Below are 17,726 nucleotides of genomic sequence, written 5' to 3'. Positions count from 1 at the left end.
TCAGACTGGACATCAGGAAACATTTATTCCCAGCAAGAGTGGTCAGACCCTGGGATGGGCTGCCCAGGGAGGTGATGGAGTCACCATCCCTGGGTGTGCTGAAGGGTGGTTTGGATGTGGTGCTGGTGGATGTGGTTTAGGGGAGACTTTGGTAGAGCAGGGATGATGGTTGGGCTGGGGGCTTTTCCAACCTGAATGGTTCTAGGATTCTATGATTCTATAAAATGGCACAAAATGTAGGGTGAAACCACACCAAGTTTTAAAGTAACAGTTTCACACCCACATGACCAACCCTACCAACCAACCTGCCATCTCAAATATCAAATCAGAATTTTTTTTCAAAGCTTTTTTCATACAGTTTCATCAACATTCTTTCTATTCCTGCTCTTTCTACCATGTGAGTTTTTCCCTTGTTAGTGACAGTCACAGACACCTGACACAACAATTCCTGTCATCATTCTAGAACTTTTGGCATAATAAGTAGACATATGCAGGTCAGATAACCTTAAAAGTGAGCTGTGTGTTATTTAAGAACATAGATTTGTAGACTTAAAATGTTTGTGTCTGAAATACTTCTCCATTGAGGACAACATTGATCCCTTTCACACAACATTGGGACCCTGTTCTACTGTCCAAAAGGGTAAAATAAAAAGTCAGAGAATATATTTGCCAAAGATAGATGCTTTTAATCACCTAAATATTTTATAAAATTGAAATGAATGCCCTTCTTTCCTTTTCAGAAGAGGAAATGGAAAAGGCTGGTTGATATGAAACCCCTTGTTTTCCAAACTGCTGTAACTCAATACATTCAATGGCTGGAGTGGAACATCTGACAAAATGCAGTGTTTTGACTAATCCAAAACATAAAGTGAACATTGATGGCTTTTCTCTACACTTTTCCTTTGCAGGCAAATTCCAAGATTTCAGTCCTTGCTCCTCTTTGGTAGGAAACCACAGAAAACCTCCAGAAATCCTTCCAAAAGTTGAGATTTATTCTGTCCATAGATCTTAATAAAATTCTCCCATCATTCCTGATCTACATTCAGCTGAAGAGAGACACACTCAGTAGCTTATAATTCTTTATATTGTGGCTAAGAGCACTAGTATAAAGTACCTTTTGGTGTATTTGGCCATATCCCAGGGTATATAGATAATTGCATGCTCTGGGGGCAAAAACTGGTTGAGATATGTCACAGCAGCAACAAGCTCTTCACTAAGAATCCTTTCATGCTTCCTTTTTTCACGTTCCTTTAGCAACAAGAAAAGGAATTTAACATTACAATTGTCATTAACAAGTGTCTGTAACCTGCACACACAGCCATGCACTTATAACAGGAATTAAAAGTGGAAGCTGTAATAACTGCAGGCAGGTCTTTGTAACCAGTACAATGATCTAGCAGTAGAACTCGCACATCTCACCTGTGCATCATCATGGGATGAAAAATTTAAAAGTGGAAGCTGTAATAACTGCAGGCAGTTCTTTGTAACCAGTACAATGATCTAGCAGCAGAACTCACACATCTCACCTGTGCATCATCATGGGCTGAAAAAGGGAACCTTGGAAGAGCAAAGAGCACAAGGAAACAAAAGGTGTAAAGGGGCATCCAGGAAATGGACAAAAGAGAAGGAAAAAGGGAGGTAGAAAGGAAACTGTCCCATTTATTTCTGGGGTACAAGAGGACCTAGGCAAATTCTTCTCTGTTGCCAGCAGAAGATGGGGAACAATGTCTCCCAACCCTGAAATTGTTCTTAAAAATCAGAACTATCTTGCCATTCTCTGAACAAACCATATGCTTTAGAATCACAGAATTACAGAATGGTGAAGGTTGGAAGGGACCTTTAAGACCAACAGGTTCCAACCCCCCTGCTATGAGCAGGGACACCTCCCACCAGCCCAGGCTGCACAAGCCCCATCCAACCTGCCCTTCAACACTGCCAGGGATGGGGCAGCCACAACCTTGCAGAGGGCTTGGAACTAGATGATCTTTCAGGTCCCTCCCAACCCAAACCACTCCATGATTCTATGATGGGATGAGATTTATGAAGAAAATATGCCACTTATAAGCCAGTGTTAGTTTAGGGCACAACCAAAACTATACAGAGACTCTACAGAAATAAGCAGTGTATGAAAAACTAGAAAAGATAGAGAAAATATTCAAAATATTGTACCTTCACAAGATTCAAAATAATAATGGGAGAGCCAAATCTCTGAAGCATTTGGTCAAAGTGAAGAGCAGCAACATGTGCAAAAGGATCTGCCTGGTCCACTGCAACAAATACATTTATTGAGGAAGCTGTAGCCACTGAAATAATTTTGTCTTCAAAACTACTCTTCACTAAATACATACCAATCATACAATGGCACACCCTCCTCTATTTTCATGCAGAAGCTTTAAAAAAAATCTTCCCTTTTCCAAATGGGAAGTGACTTCTTAACCAAGACTCTCCTGAGTCTCCTCAAAAGTGCAAGAATTCTGGCCCCATTAAACCCAGCCTGGATGTTTTCCAGCATTTTCAACAGGTTCAAAATTGCATCCAGAAGACTAAGAGAAATGCAGCTCACCTTGTACACAAAACAATAAGCACTAAAGAAAGTGGACACCTTTGAACAGAAGTTTCTTTGTGTGCCCTTATCAGTTCCTATGGCTCACACCTGGCAGCCTCAGCTTTTTCTGGATCACAATCTGAGATTCTCTATGTTCCACCTACATTCTACACAAAGCCTAAGTGACTATCTTGAGATTACAAATTTGCCTAAATCATGGCTTAAAAAGTAGATGCTGTAATTATAACAATAAATGTTCTTTGTGAATCCTGCCCTCATTTCTTTTAAAATCATTGTGTAAACTTATTCAGCTGCCTTGTCATCAAGTGGCACTAGCCCTTCCCAAGGGGTTTCAGCCACAACATTCATATGCTGCAGGTATATTCATACTCCCATAAGCAAAACAGTGACAATTCTGTCTTTAAAATAGGGTTTGCTTCTTTGTTTCAGTTTGTTTATTTAAGCATACAAATAACCAGTGTTGGCATTCCTTTTATCACAAGAAACACAAAGACATGTCACCAAATGCAGCTTTTTATATGGTTGATGCTTGTTTGCCACGATGTTTATTCTAAAGCATTTTGGTTCACCTTAAATTACAGCTTCCCAAAGGACAAAATGGATGGAAAACCTGTTCATTTTTTGCAAATTTAGCTTTCAGTTCCCCTCTTAGGTGTTTCTGTAGGACCCATTGCTAAGAATGAGCTGCAACAAAGAATGATTTGCACATACATGTTATGGGTGGCTTGGGCATCATCGTGGAAATATCCTGAGACCAGTAGAGAGGGACAGACCCTCGAACCTGAACGTAGGAAGAGTAACTCCCTGCAGAGAATGACATAACTGAAGCATCATAAAGTATCTGCTCAGTTTCCACTTCGTTGGCAACATCTCCCTAAAGCAAGCAGAAAAGAAACCTGTGATGTAGGCACGACACTTCAGAGCTGGGTGGCATTAGAGGGAGCTGATCATTACATTACAGGGTGCAATTAAACTGCAAAACAAAGTCACAGCAGTGAAAACACCCCTGAAGGTTTAACTCCCATTTCTCCTTAAATGTATAATATTTATATTTTTTGGGGGAGGGAAATGACAGTATCTCTAGGGGTAAAAAGAAGAACTGCCAGTTAGGATTATTTTAAGAACAGCTTTATTATCTAAATAAAAATGTAATGGTAGCTGTGATAACATCTAATAGCATAATTTACAACCAAAGCCCTAAAAAAAACCCCCTAAAACATTTCAGTTCTCCAGCCAAGTTCAAGCTTTCATATTGCTGGGGGGGAGGGGAAGAGAGGAACCCCTAAAATCACATTGAATTTACCTCACAGTTTGCTCCTCGTTTCAGAAAACGTGTTCCAGCAAATTTACTTGATCTTCTGGCTATCAGAGTGACATACACAGGGCGACCATATATTAACAGTTCTTACAAGAGAAGTTAAGGTTTACATGTCACAGGCAATTTTTTTTTACTCACTTCCTTCATGCAAGCAAAAACTAACTTGAAACAAGGTGTATTAAAGGGAAACATCTGATTTACTGAAATCTCCTTTACAGAGATGAGTATCACTTCCCAATCTCCTTTTTTCAGCTGGCAGACAGGACTGCCCCTTCCAACAATCACCTGGAAGAACTCTGAGAAAGCAACCTACATCCCAGTACATCAACTACCTTTCACAACATATGAAACAAGTATTTCTATTTTATGAGGTGACACTGGAGGTGAAATAGGTACAAGATTCATCTTGGGATGCACATATTGCTATGGTGAATACTGGAATTAAAACCTGGGAATTTCTATTTTCAGGTTGGGTAAATCAGTCACTCTCTAATTATTTGTCTGGAAAAGTAAGTAAATGTGCAGCTACTTAAGTAACACCACCTGAAAGCCAAAGGCAAACAGGATGGATGCAGTGCTGGCTTTCTTTTAGGCTTTTTGTCTTTAACTAGAAGCAAAAAAGTCAGAATCAGATGCCCAGTGTGACTATCACTGCTTCCTGAGCAGATGGGAGGCACAAGAAAGAGGGAAGAAGATGTGGTCATCAAACAGCTGGAGCATGGAGTCCTGCTGCTCACCAGGCAGCTGCAGGCACCATCCTGGTGGGCAGATCCACAGCTACCACTCCAGTTAATCATGTCTCTAGATGAAAAGGTGGTGTACAAAACCAGATCCAGCTTTATGTCTGGGGACAAAGCCAACACCAAGCAGCCTTGCAAGCACGAAAAAACCTAACTAAATTTTGCAAAGATACCACCAACCTTAACTTCCTATTTGTATTTGCTTCCCCTGATACTTGGTTGACAGACTTCTGAACTAACACAGTATGGCTGATGATTAAAACAGGGTGTCTGCAACAAATTCTTATGAACTGAGACACTGAGATGGCATTTCTTTGGAGTGTGACATATATTTGGGCTTTTTCTCCTACTACCACAATGCACATAGACCCACTTACCCATTTTAAATAACATACAGTCAGGAAAAGAGATTTTCAGATGTTCTAGCATCACACAGCAGGCATGAAATTCTACCATCACCTTCAAAAGAGACAGAATTTCTGCAAATCTCACTTGCTAAAAAATGCTTTCAAGGAGATCAGTAAGAGAACATTTCTGCCAGCAACTCAATTCTGTTCAGCTTTTCTCCTCTTCCTCAGATACCACTGAAAGAAAACATCTGAGCCTTTAAAATCCTCCCAAGTTCCTCAGCACTCAATCCCATGCCTACAGACAGTGCCTCACTCCAGTCTACCTGTGTCAGGACCCTGCAAGAACACACCAGTACTTCCTGCTGAGCCAGAAAACCTAGAAAAGTGATAAATAAATAAATACCCAGGAGTAATTCTAAATCTGAAAAGTATTTACATGAAAAATAGTGTCATATATTAACCTTCAAACACAAAGAAATAATTTCATGCATCACCTTCAAGCTTTTTACAAGTCACTAAAACCAGTGTTGGTTACAACAAGGAAAAGGATACTTGACTGCCCACAGAAGCCATGGATGATGTAGAGCAGCCAGTCACGATGCACAGTGTTTCTCACTGCCTCCAGGAGTTTCCCATTCCACACGTACTTTTTGTAGGGCTTGCTGCAAACCCCAAACACACCTAGGGGGTTGTTCCAAGGAAAAGGTGTCAGCAATTATGAAACCAACTTACCTGCACTGGAGTGTTTGAAAATTCAGGTCGTTGGACCTTCATTTTGCTTCTCCCTTGACTAACTCAGTATATGATTGACACACATCCTTCAAGTTTGCCAAACACAGGTAACTTCAGGCACAGAACTTACAAAGATTTCCAACTTGTCCATGGTTACCAGTCACTGCAGCATTCAAGTGCTTTCACACACAAGTTTCTGATACTTCCAGTACTGAAAGGAGAGCTCTGCATGGCAGCAGCAGAGGATTTGATAATACAAGAAATAAATCAAGTTGTGAGTTCTAGTTAAGACAAAAATACTCTCATAGGAGAGAGTAAAAAAGCTCTCTATTCTGGGTCACCTCTTGAGTTACTGGTTAGGCTGTGGAAGATCATGCACAGCCTTGGCCCCCCTTTACAAAAAGCATGTCAATCTCCTTCTGACATAATTGAGTCTCATTTCATGCATGGAGAGAAGTCATTCTGCCCCTCTGCTCTGCCCTGGTGAGGCCACAGCTGGAGTGTTGTGCCCATTTCTGGGCTCCTCAGTTCAAAAGAGACAGGGAACTGCTGGAGAGATTCCAAGGGAGGGTGACAAAGATGACTGGGGGGTTGGAGCATCTCCCTGCTGAGGAAAGGCTGAGGGAGCTGGGGCTGCTCAGCCTGGAGAAGAGAAGGCTGAGGGGAGACCTGATCACTGCCTACACGTGTCTGAGGGTGGGTGCAGGAGGATGGAGCCAGACTCTGCTCAGCAGTGCCCAGGGACAGGGCGAGGGGCAACGGGCACCAGCTGGAACATGGGAAGTGCCCCTGAAAGGTGGGGAGAAACTTCTTGGCTGTGAGGGTGACAGAGCCCTGGGACAGGCTGCCCAGGGGGCTGTGGAGTCCCCTTCTCTGGAGAGATTCACCCCTGGATGCAGCCCTGTGGGATGTGCTCCAGGGGGTCCTGCTTCAGTGGGGGTTGGACTAGATGGTCTCTGGAGGTCCCTGACAGTTCCACGATTCCATGTTTCTCGAGTGTCAAAACCAAACAGGTGGACAGTTTTTCTCTTGCATAGATTTGGGTCTGGGGTTGTTTCAGGCATGTTATGTGACAAATGATCAATGCAGAAAGCCCAAAGTGTTTCCCAAAAACTAAAATTCAATTCTCATTTTACTTATGACCAGTACCACCAGTTTGGTTAGGCACACTGGCTTACCACTTCCACCCTGGGTTGAAAGTCCTTCATCTTCAAATATATCAAAACTCTCTTGTCGGGCCTGAGTTGTTTCAGTTTTTAATGTCTCAAGTGGCATCCTCAGGACAGTAAGATTATACTGAAGGGAGTGAGACAGATCATAGCTGTAACTGATAGACAATTACAGTTTATTAAGAATTGTAGATGCACAGGACTTTTCAGAAAGCACTTACTCTCCAACTATAATCATATTTAGCAAAGTACTATTTTATCCATTAAAAAAAAGAGACTTTTAAACAGGAAAAAGGGACATCAATTCTATAATGGCAACAAATTATTTCCAAAAGAAGCTTTACACAGCAAGGATTTACAGCCCAATAGATGAAACATCCATATGCAAAGTAAACCTCATTTTTCTGAGATTTAAGTACTACTCTCTCACTACTGCTTGAACTCAAAACAGACAGAAATTTTGCCCACACAAAAAAATAAATGTATCTGTCTTCAAATCTGTGATTGCAGTGTAGATGCACCCTAAGGCATTGGCTGCTGGATAAGCAAAAAGTGGGGTTTTTTAATTAGTTCCATAACAGTAACAAATTCTGCATCTCATGTCTTTTATACTAACAACACTCTGCACTAATTGCTGAATTTTATAAGCCATTAGGATTCATTTCCCCCAGGAGAAACCAAATTTACTCCACACTTAAATCAGAAATGCAAACAGATTTCCACAGACCTTCCTGAGGTGGCATCAATGATTTTTGCCACCCCAGTAAGTTCTAGATACTCATTAATGATCTCAAAAAAAATGATTTAAACATTGGACATTTACATTTATCACTGATAACATCACTATATTTCCATAGTAACAACCTGACATGCTGATCTGGAGTAAAACCAAAGTCTGTTACTTGCAGAGTTTGCATTTAACAGGACCTTTAAGCAGATCTATCAGGCTCCTCCTCCATTCTCCCCTGAGACCAAATGTTTTCTTATCACTAACTCCTAATTGTGTTCAGGATTTTTATGAACACCATGCAGGAAAACATGCTATGATTTCAGCCAAGAACAACTTCAATTAAGCTAGATGTGTTTCTCAGAGAGTCTTATAAGAACCTTCTCCTTCCCCCTCTACACATGATCACACAAACAGTACAGAGACATCATCTCAGGCAGGAAAAAAAACCCCAAAATGTTTAACATTAGGGTTGGGAAGTGAAGCATAGAAGAAAAAAATGGGGTTTGTGGTGTGAAAAAGTCTTTCCATGCAAAACCACAGGACGGACATGAAACTGTGGGATGTTTCATCTTCCCAGGTACAGTTGTGACTAAAAGCCTTTATTTTCCAAGTGGGAGCATGTTCTAGACTGATACACCTGCTGGTAATTGCAAGAGGGGGTTTTTTGGGTTGTTCTTTTTTCCAGACAAAGTCTTCTAACTACTACTGCCATGTTTATCACTGTATTTCCCCCATTTTTTTGTGTCTCAAAAAATACCCTATGCTAGGAAACAGGAGCTTGTCTCAGGTGTGGCATTTATGGTGATGAACTGGTGATGATTAGAAGGTCCTCTGAGACATCTCATCTTGGATGAGAACCTATTTCTGTACCTTTCCTTCTGAATCAAAGCAAAACTTTAGTTCTGGAAAATGAGATCAAGAAAGACAAACTGACAGGACAAGCACAGTCAGTGGAAACAGTAATTTCAGGTTCTATCTTCTATCATGCCACTAATATCTCAACAGGTTTTCAGCTTCATGGAAACTGCATTCCTAATCCATTTGTTGGAGGAGAAAGCAGGCTCAAAAGATACAGATGAAAATGGACAAGCAGTGTCATCATGTGTCTGACTTCCTCAGAACACCAACCAAAAGGAAAATCTTACAGCAAGTGTAATTATACAATTTTAAAGGAATAAGTAATGATTACTTACCTAAAATAGAAGTTGCTTGACAGGTCCACGTTTTGAAAGATCCTCAGGTACCTAGCAAAATAATTCAAGTTAAGGGAAAGTGATCAGTTGAACCAGACAGACCCCAAGATGTCATTCTGAGGATTTCAAAAAGTAAATTACATACAAATATGGCCAGCAGGGCCAGGGAGGGGATTCTGCCCCTCTACACTGCTCTGGTGAGACCCCACCTGGAGATCTGTGACCAGTTCTGGAGCCCCCAACATAAGGACATGGAGCTGTTGGAGAGAGTCCAGAGGAGGCCACAGAGATGATCCTTGGGCTGGAGCAGCTCTGCTCTGGAGACAGGCTGGGAGAGTTGGGGTGTTCAGCCTGGAGAAGAGAAGGCTCCAGGGAGACCTTAGAGCACCTTCCAGTGCCTGAAGGGGCTCCAGGAAAGCTGGGGAGGGGCTTGGGGCAAGGGCAGGGAGGGAGAGGACAAGGGGGAATGGATGGAAACTGGAGGAGGGGAGAATGAGGTGAGACATGAGGAGGAAATTCTGGAGTGTGAGGGTGTTGAGACCCTGGAATAGGTGCCCACTCTCCATTCTTCCACACTCATTTATCAATTACAATAAAATGGCTGAATGACATACTAACAGGAATCCTATGGCCAAAATTTCTAGTTGCAATTCACCACTGCTTAGAAAATATTCAGAAAATACACTCTGTTTACCACCATTATTTACCTGGCTTCATCAGGATGAGTGACTCTTACAGAGTCATTTGGAATGTAGATCATATTTGTATCTTCTATTTTATATATTGCATGACCTCCAATATCTGCCATTTTCCTCCTCTTTGTTATCAACACAATGTAGTAGCCTTCCAAAAACCTGACAAAACCTGGGAAAACAGCACACAAATGCTACTAGTTGGATGTTTGCATTGATTTGATCAAACATATGAGGAAAAACAGTATCAGAATTGTTTCAAGACTTCACAGGATTTTTGTTTGTCCTTAATATGCATCACGTACATATACATATATACATTAAAAAATGTACATAGTCTAAAAATCCACCTTCAGTAAGTACAATGAAGTACATAGTTTGTACTTTTTTCCCCTTTTACTGTGCATATTTTTAATATGAGGTAGCAGAGTTAAGACACTGAAAATTCAGCAGAAGTTGCTGTCTAGATATACTTGTATTTGCTTTTTACAGGAGTCTCATTGTTCAGAGCAAGGCCCACCCTAAGTTCTTCAGATGCCAGAAAGTTAATTTTCCAAGGCAAGGAGGAATCCCAATATCCTATTTTTTTTTCAGGTTTATGTATCCCCTGTTGGGCAGGCCAGGGGGAGGTGGGCACAGAGCAGCAAAAGGAGCTGAAGGTACTAAAACACCTTTGTGCTCTCTCTCCTAAACAGCAAGAAATTCAATTCTCTTTCTACAGCAGCATCCCCCAGCTCAGCATTCAGAGCACCAAGGGTAATCCTTTCTTTCTATTTCTTCACTGAGATACCAACACTGGACCCTCCTGAAGTCCAGAGGGCTAAGGAGGTAGAACAGGCAGTGTGTGGCTCCTCTGCCTATTAAAGGAGGTTTCTGAAGCCTCCAGCCTCATTCCTTAGACATCTGGCTGTGCCCTGCAGCACTTCAGGGGGCTGCTTCTTTGGGTGTCACTCCAACACATCCTTAGAAACAGCCTAACAAACCTTTGAATACAATACAAAATACAGTGAAATACAAAAGGATCCGAGGGCTGGAGCACCTCTCTCAGGAAGACAGGCTGAGGGAGCTGGGGTTGTTCAGCTTGGAGAAGTGAAGTCTCCTGGGGGGACCTCATACTGACCTTCCAGTGCCTGCAGGGGCCTGTGAGAAGGCTGGGGAGGAGCTGTTCACATGGCATGGAATGATGGGACAAGGGATAATGGTTTTGAAATAGAAAAGGGCAGATTTAGGTTGGACATTAGGAAAAAGTTCTTTACCATGAGGGTGGTGGATCACTGGAGCAGGTTGCCCAGAGAGGTGGTGGAGGCCCCATCCCTGGAGACATTCCAGGTCAGGCTTGATGGGGCTCTGAGCAACCTGGTCTAGTGTGAGATGTCCCTGCTTATTGTAGGGGGTTGGACTAGAGGACCTTTAGAGGTCCCTTCCAACACCAGACATTCTGTGATTCTAATAAGAATGTATAAATTAAAAATAGAAATAATTAATCACCTCTGAACCCAAATTTGTTTCTAATACAGCACAGGCAATGATAGAGCAGTACAGTATTTGAAGAACTAACACATTGACAGCACAAGAGGGAAGGGCTTCAGGCTGCACCAGGGCAGGGTCAGACTGGACATCAGGAAACATTTATTCCCAGCAAGAGTGGTCAGACCCTGGGATGGGCTGCCCAGGGAGGTGGTGGAGTCACCATCCCTGGAGGTGTTGAAGTTTGGATGTGGTGTTGGTGGATGTGGTTTAGGGGAGAATTTTGTAGAGTAGGGATGATGGTTGGACTGGGTGATCCCAGGGGGCTTTTCCAACCTGAATGGTTCTGTGATTAAATTAATTAGCTCCTGGAGGTAGCTGCTCTGATGGGTTGCTACGAGTAAAGAGCCTGAAACTTAGTCATTACTGCACTGTCAACAAATGTATGAATTGTGGGGGAGGGGGAAAGCCTCACAACTCACATTTTTACTTGTATGGACACTGAGCTCTTCCAGCTGTGCAGCACAAGCTGCAGAAGGACCAGCAAAGCCTGACACCTCCTCCCTGCCACTGCTGGAGGCTGCAACGTGATCAGATGAACTGCCACTCTTTTCTCCTGCCTTATTAACCCCCCTTGGAAAAATGCTCTCACCTGCACAAGGAGTGGAGACCCTGCTGACAATAAGAAACAGACTCTGCCATGTCAAGCAGCCAGACTATTGAATTTCAGTTGTTAAAGAGCAGTCACAGTTATTCCTGTACCCTCCAGGTACCGAAATCACTGACGTAAACAGTCTCTATCCTTTGGACGTCACCAGAATTTATCCCAATGTCTGATAAGGAACCCAGCTTTTCCCATTGGACTGCTTCTCTCCATTTAAAAGTGATTTCTACTTTTAAAAACTATAGAGTGAACCAGAACTTAGCCTGTCAGCACCCCCATTCTGAGGGCACTGGTCTCTGGTTCATGACAAAATGAGAGAAGAGAGCAAAGCTGTGTCCTAGGGCCTCAAAATGATCCCAGGGCTGGAGCAGCTCTGCTCTGGAGACAGGCTGGGAGAGTTGGGGTGTCCAGCCTGGAGAAGAGAAGGCTCCAGGGAGACCTTAGAGCACCTTCCAGGGCCTGAAGGGGATCCAGGAAAGCTGGGGAGGGGCTTGGGACAAGGGCAGGGAGGGAGAGGACAAGGGGGAATGGATGAAAACTGGAGGAGGGGAGATTGAGGTGAGACATGAGGAGGGAATTGTGGAGTGTGAGGGTGGTGAGAGCCTGGCCCAGGTTGTTCAGGGAGGTAGGTGGTGGAGGCCCCATCCCTGGAGACATTCAAGGTCAGGCTTGAGAAGGCTCTGAGCAACCTGATCTAGTTAAAAAGATCCCTGTGCACTGCAGGGGGGCTGGACTAGATGACCTTTAGAGGTCCCTTCCATCCCCACACATTCTGTGATTCTATGATTCTTCCCAGTTCTTAAAAAGGTAGTACTGTCCTGCTGACCTGAGCCAGGAGGTAGAAATAAAAGAACAGCTGCATTTCCTCAAATTACATATTTATACAGACACGATTAGATAGGATGAAGACAAAAGACATCTAAAATATATATATTAAAAGTGTGACATAATCTAAAGATGACTAAGAGAGCAGGTTAAGTCTAAAAAAATAACCTAGAAATGGTGCATTGTATCTGGTAAGCAACACGTTTGTCCAGCTACTGAGCAGAAACTCTCCTGTTTTGAAAAGTGTATATAAACAAAGATACAATTGGAATGCAAAATTTTCACTGAACACAACCTCAATATATATTCTCACATATTTAGATAGTCAGCACTAATGGCTTCTGCAAAAAAGCAAATGCTGCAAGAGTGTTATAAGCTTCTTTAGGTTTACTCTTGTTATTAATACTCTTAAACAGTAAAGAACATAAACCTCATCTGAGGAACATCTGAATAGTGGATCCATTGACAACTTCCAAAATGCTTCACAGGCAAAGAGAACACAGAAGAAAATTGGCTTAATCTGCCACTTTAGATTAGAATACTAATATTTTCTTATGGTTTGGTTGTTAGGAAGAATTCAGGAACATCTTGTAAAGTATTTGCATTCTCTACCTTCATAGCAGCTTTGGTTTTAGATATTCAGATGTATATTGGTGCATAAAGTATTGCAGGGGGCTGTCAGAGCACACATCAACATTTCCTTTGGAAATATCACTCCTCAATATATTGGCCTCAGTAGGGAGGAAAGCAGTGACTTTCAGATTCAGTTAGAAGCTGTTAAATCCTTGAAGCAATTCTCTAGGATGATGAACACCTGACCAGCATTTAAACATTCAGTTCATGTACTGGTGAGCTATACTAGTTCAAACACAGAAAAAGAAATATTTTAATAATATGTCACTGCAAAAATTAGCCAAAAAGATAATTCAGTCATCTTTCTCAATTGTGTGTGTTGAAGAAACAAAACCTAAGGATGTCCACCTTTTTTTTTTTCTTTTAAAAAAGCAGTGTGTGACTCTGGAAGTCAGGAGGGTGGGTTCCATGGGATTAGTATCCTACAACCAATTGAGTTTGGTGAGTTCTTCAACCAAGCTTCTAGAGTTTAGCTGTTTCCTAGATCCCTCTGTAGTGACACAGAGGAGCCCAGTTACAGCCCAACTCTCATCCCTGTGCTGACTACCCATTTTCACAAAATACACAGAAATTTGTCTTTGAGAATGAAGTTTCCCCATCCTCTTCAGTTTAAAAAAAAATAAATGATTAAATCTAGGGGAGACAAAGACAGACAGTGTGACACAGTGATCCTCACCTCCTTAAGAAAAACTATAAAAGCAAATAAAACACTTACCTACTACACCAAAAGCAGAGACAGCTCGAGATAACCCAGAAGAGCCTTTCTGCCCAATCTTTGTTCTGTTTCCCAGGTCCAAACGGCCAAGAAGTTCCCTCACCTCTTGCTGTGTATACACATGCTTGAAAACAAAAAGTCACAGAAGTTACTGCTTTGGTAGTTAAATACTATTCCTGCCAGAGAATAGTAGAATTTACTTAATATACAATGAACCAAATGCCTGCTCTACATCCCAAGTCTCCTGTTTCAGCCCCACCAACAAGTACAAGTTTTTTATACACAAAACTCACTGTTCACTGCAACAGAAGGAACAGAATCAAGTCACAGAATCACAAAGTGGTTTGGGTTGGAAGGGACCTTGTAAAAGTCCATCTCTTTAAGGTCCCTTCCAACCCAAACCAGTCTGGGACTCATAATTCTGTAACATCACTGTGTGGAAACATGAAATCAGCAACACTGACACTCAGCTCAATACAGACAGTATTACTTGGAATACCTGGAACCAGCCTCAACAGAGAGGCACTCACCTTGTCATCAATGATCACCAAATCCTTCGGCTCAGTGCGATCTATTTTCAACACCCGGTACTTGGTTTCGGCAGGATTGCTTCCCACCAGGAAGTACCTCTGCATTCCAAAAGAGATACATCAGAAGATTAGACAGGATAAAGTAAACTAAGCCCATCGTAACGTCAGACATCAAAAATGCCATTTATATTGTTTCTAGACTAGATCCATTTCGGTTCACATCAAAAATGAGAATTGAAAATTGGAGTGATAATCAACTGGTTTAGGCACCAGTTAAAGCAGGTCTATTTGCATGCACAGCCAGGCTTTACAGCTGAAACCCCTCATGCCCTCCACTGTATTAGGAAGAACATTAAAAATTGAAGAATGGTAAAAACCTCCACAGAGAGGAAAAAATGTAACTTCTTATATCAGGCACTGGCCAACTACTCCCTGTCCCAGCCATCACTGTCTTCACAGACCTGTCAGGGTTGGAAGGGACCTCTAGAGATCATCCAGTCCAACCCCCACTCCAGCAGGACCCCCAGGAGCACATCCCACAGGGCTGCATCCAGGGGTGAATCTCTCCAGAGAAGGGGACTCCACAGCCCCCTGGGCAGCCTGTCCCAGGGCTCTGTCACCCTCACAGCCAAGAAGTTTCTCCCCACCTTTCAGGGGCACTTGCCATGTTCCAGCTGGGGCCCGCTGCCCCTCGCCCTGTCCCTGGGCACTGCTGAGCAGAGTCTGGCTCCATCCTCCTGCACCCACGCTCAGACACGTGTAGGCAGTGATCAGGTCTCCCCTCAGTCTTCTCTTCTCCAGGCTGAGCAGCCCCAGCTCCCTCAGCCTTTCCTCAGCAGGGAGATGCTCCAACCCCCCTGGCATCTTTGTCACCCTCCCCTGGACTCTCTCCAGCAGTTCCCTGTCTCTCTTGAACTGGGGAGCCCAGAACTGGGCACAGCACTCCAGCTGTGGCCTCACCAGGGCAGAGCAGAGGGGCAGAATGACCTCTCTCCACCTCTTGGACACACTTCCTTATGCACCCCAGGATTCCATGGGCCCTCTTGGCCACAGGGGCACATTCCTGCCTTATGGATCATTTCCTGCCTACCAGGACCCCCAGATCCTGCTCCTCAGAGCTGCTCTCCAGCAGGCCCACCCCTAACCTGCATTGGGGCAGGGGGTTCTTCCTCCCCAGGTGCAGGACCCTACACCTGCCCTTGTGGAACCTCTGCCCAGCTCCCCAGGTCACACTGGATGGCAGCACAGCCCTCTGTAGTGTCACCACCCCTCCCTGGTTGGTATCATCAGTGAACTTGCTGAGGATTCATTGCCTTCCCACGTGCTTTGTACAGCTGAGCAGAAGCCTATGCACACAACTACTCATGATCTAAAGCTACTGATGCCATATTGTTGTCCATTGCCATTTCTGCCTTTCCCAGACCATACTAAACACAGAAAAAATGTCATTATTGCAGTACTGTAACTCTTCTTCCTTTTTATTTATATTTGCTATGACAAACTTCTCACCACAACACTCAGGTTTAATTTGACCAGCTATGCTGGTTCCAAATACCAGGCGTTGTGTTGTTGTTTGTTTTTTTTTAAAAAAAGACTAGCTTAAATTCTCAGTCAAAATATGAAAGACCACAGACGAACATATAATGCATCCATTTCTCATTGAAGGGATTCAAACTATACATTAATTTTTACATTTAGAGGAATTAAGAGTAAGCACAGTGGCAGGACTGAGCTGGTATAAGCAGCACTCATTTTACTAATTAATTTAATCAGTGTGGTGCTACCACACAGCAAGGTGTAACTCATTACTAACCCTCAGCTTAGTAGGAAAGCATGGCAAATGCATGTGGATCTGTGCAGCCAGCCCTTAACTTCCAAAGTCACATGGATTTAAGATATGGGAGAGGAAATCGATGATAACATTCACACTAAACTCAACCTTTCCTAATTTATACCAATTAGATGTTAAGAAACATATTTATTGTCTAAATATTTAAGGAGACAGAAGAAATTAAAGCCCTCTTCAGCTTCCTTGAAATCACAAAGTCAGGCAGTCAGATCAAAAAAGGAAAATAAAATACCTTGAGAGCTCTAAAAGGAAACACCAAGCTCTGGTTCCACCTTGTCCACTGACATGAGAGTATCTGCTCAGGGGCAAGTTTTGCCTTCCCAGTGCAAGGTCCTGCACCTGGGAAGAGGCAATCCTTGGTACCAATCCAGGCTGGGGGATGAGGTGACAGGGAGCAGCCCTGCAGAGAGGGACTTGGTACTGGTGGCTGGGAAGTTGGACTTGAGCAAACAACAGGCACTCACAGCTCAGAGGGACAAATACATCCTGGGCTGTGTCACCAGCAGTGTGGGCAGCAGGGCCAGGGAGGGGATTGTCCCCTCTGCTCTGCTGAGACCCCACCTGGAGAAGTGAGTCCAGCTCTGGAGCCCCCAGCACAGGAGAGACATGGAGCTGTTGGAGAGAGTCCAGAGGAGGCCACAAAGATGATCCTTGGGCTGGAGCAGCTCTGCTCTGGAGCCAGGCTGGGAGAGTTGGGGGGTTCAGCCTGGAGAAGAGAAGGCTCCAGGGAGACCTTAGAGCACCTTCCAGGGCCTGAAGGGGCTCCAGGAAAGCTGGGGAGGGGCTTGGGACAAGGGCAGGGAGGGAGGGGGCAAGGGGGATGGATGAAAACTGGAGGAGTGACAATTGTGGCGTGTGAGGGTGGTGAGAGCCTGGCCCAGGTTGCCCAGGGAAGTTGTGGCTGCCCCATCCCTGGCAGTGTTGGAGGGCAGGTTGGATGGGGCTTGGAGCAACCTGGGCTGGTGGGAGGTGTCCCTGCCCATGCAGGGGGTGGGACTGGATGGGCATGAAGGGCCCTTCCCACCCAAACCATTCTGTGGTTCTATGATCTCCCTCTATGTCCAGCTCATTAAATGAGCACAATTCTTTTCAAAGTTACATCTATGGCTAACAAAAAAAATCATCCTGAATAAAAATAGAACAGCACAACTTTAAGATGCAGCAGTTTGGACCAAAGCCCACATTTAAAACTGGATCATGGTACATGACACACAGGGAGACAGTGAGAGAGATGGTGATATACATATACATATGATGCTATTACTAAGGAAGTTCAGCTGGATACTCATCCACTTCCATTGTAATAGCTGGATAAAACATTGGGCAGCACCCTGAGGAACATATCCCATCAGAACAGCAGCAGGGTTACAATTAGATGAGCAGTAATTGATCTGCAGGCTATGGCAGCAACCACCATAATGAATGGTACTTAACAAGATCTCTTTGAAGTCCTTTAAGGACTAATTTAGGGGTTTTAAATTAGAAAGCTGGGCTGTGTGGTGGATTAAGGAAGGTCACTTGAGAAGAGAGTGACAACCCAACTTCACTTAAAG

The 17,726-nt window shown here is 43.5% G+C and overlaps 1 protein-coding gene across 1 annotated transcript in view; it reads right to left on the bottom strand.

Annotated features, from left to right (window-relative positions):
• The window catches only part of FIG4 (FIG4 phosphoinositide 5-phosphatase), a 49,232-nt gene extending 33,542 nt beyond the window's left edge, over nucleotides 1-15,690 (bottom strand). Inside the window, exons 1-11 of the mRNA XM_010004345.1 lie at nucleotides 15,646-15,690; nucleotides 14,325-14,423; nucleotides 13,795-13,918; nucleotides 9,506-9,662; nucleotides 8,799-8,849; nucleotides 6,885-7,033; nucleotides 5,527-5,655; nucleotides 3,870-3,970; nucleotides 3,278-3,440; nucleotides 2,170-2,267; nucleotides 1,115-1,248 (exon numbers count right to left, since the gene is read on the bottom strand). Of these exons, the coding sequence (XP_010002647.1) occupies nucleotides 1,115-1,248; nucleotides 2,170-2,267; nucleotides 3,278-3,440; nucleotides 3,870-3,970; nucleotides 5,527-5,655; nucleotides 6,885-7,033; nucleotides 8,799-8,849; nucleotides 9,506-9,662; nucleotides 13,795-13,918; nucleotides 14,325-14,423; nucleotides 15,646-15,690 (1,250 nt within the window). The remainder of the gene's footprint in view (nucleotides 1-1,114; nucleotides 1,249-2,169; nucleotides 2,268-3,277; nucleotides 3,441-3,869; nucleotides 3,971-5,526; nucleotides 5,656-6,884; nucleotides 7,034-8,798; nucleotides 8,850-9,505; nucleotides 9,663-13,794; nucleotides 13,919-14,324; nucleotides 14,424-15,645) is intronic.
• Between the last annotated feature and the right edge of the window lie 2,036 nt (nucleotides 15,691-17,726).

This window comes from Chaetura pelagica, unplaced genomic scaffold (assembly GCF_000747805.2).
Source record: "Chaetura pelagica isolate M959 unplaced genomic scaffold, ChaPel_1.0 scaffold118, whole genome shotgun sequence".
In the NCBI taxonomy this organism is placed as follows: Eukaryota; Metazoa; Chordata; class Aves; order Apodiformes; family Apodidae; genus Chaetura; species Chaetura pelagica.
The sequence above is the reverse complement of the archived record's forward strand: the minus strand, read 5'-3'. Positions and strand labels throughout refer to the sequence as shown.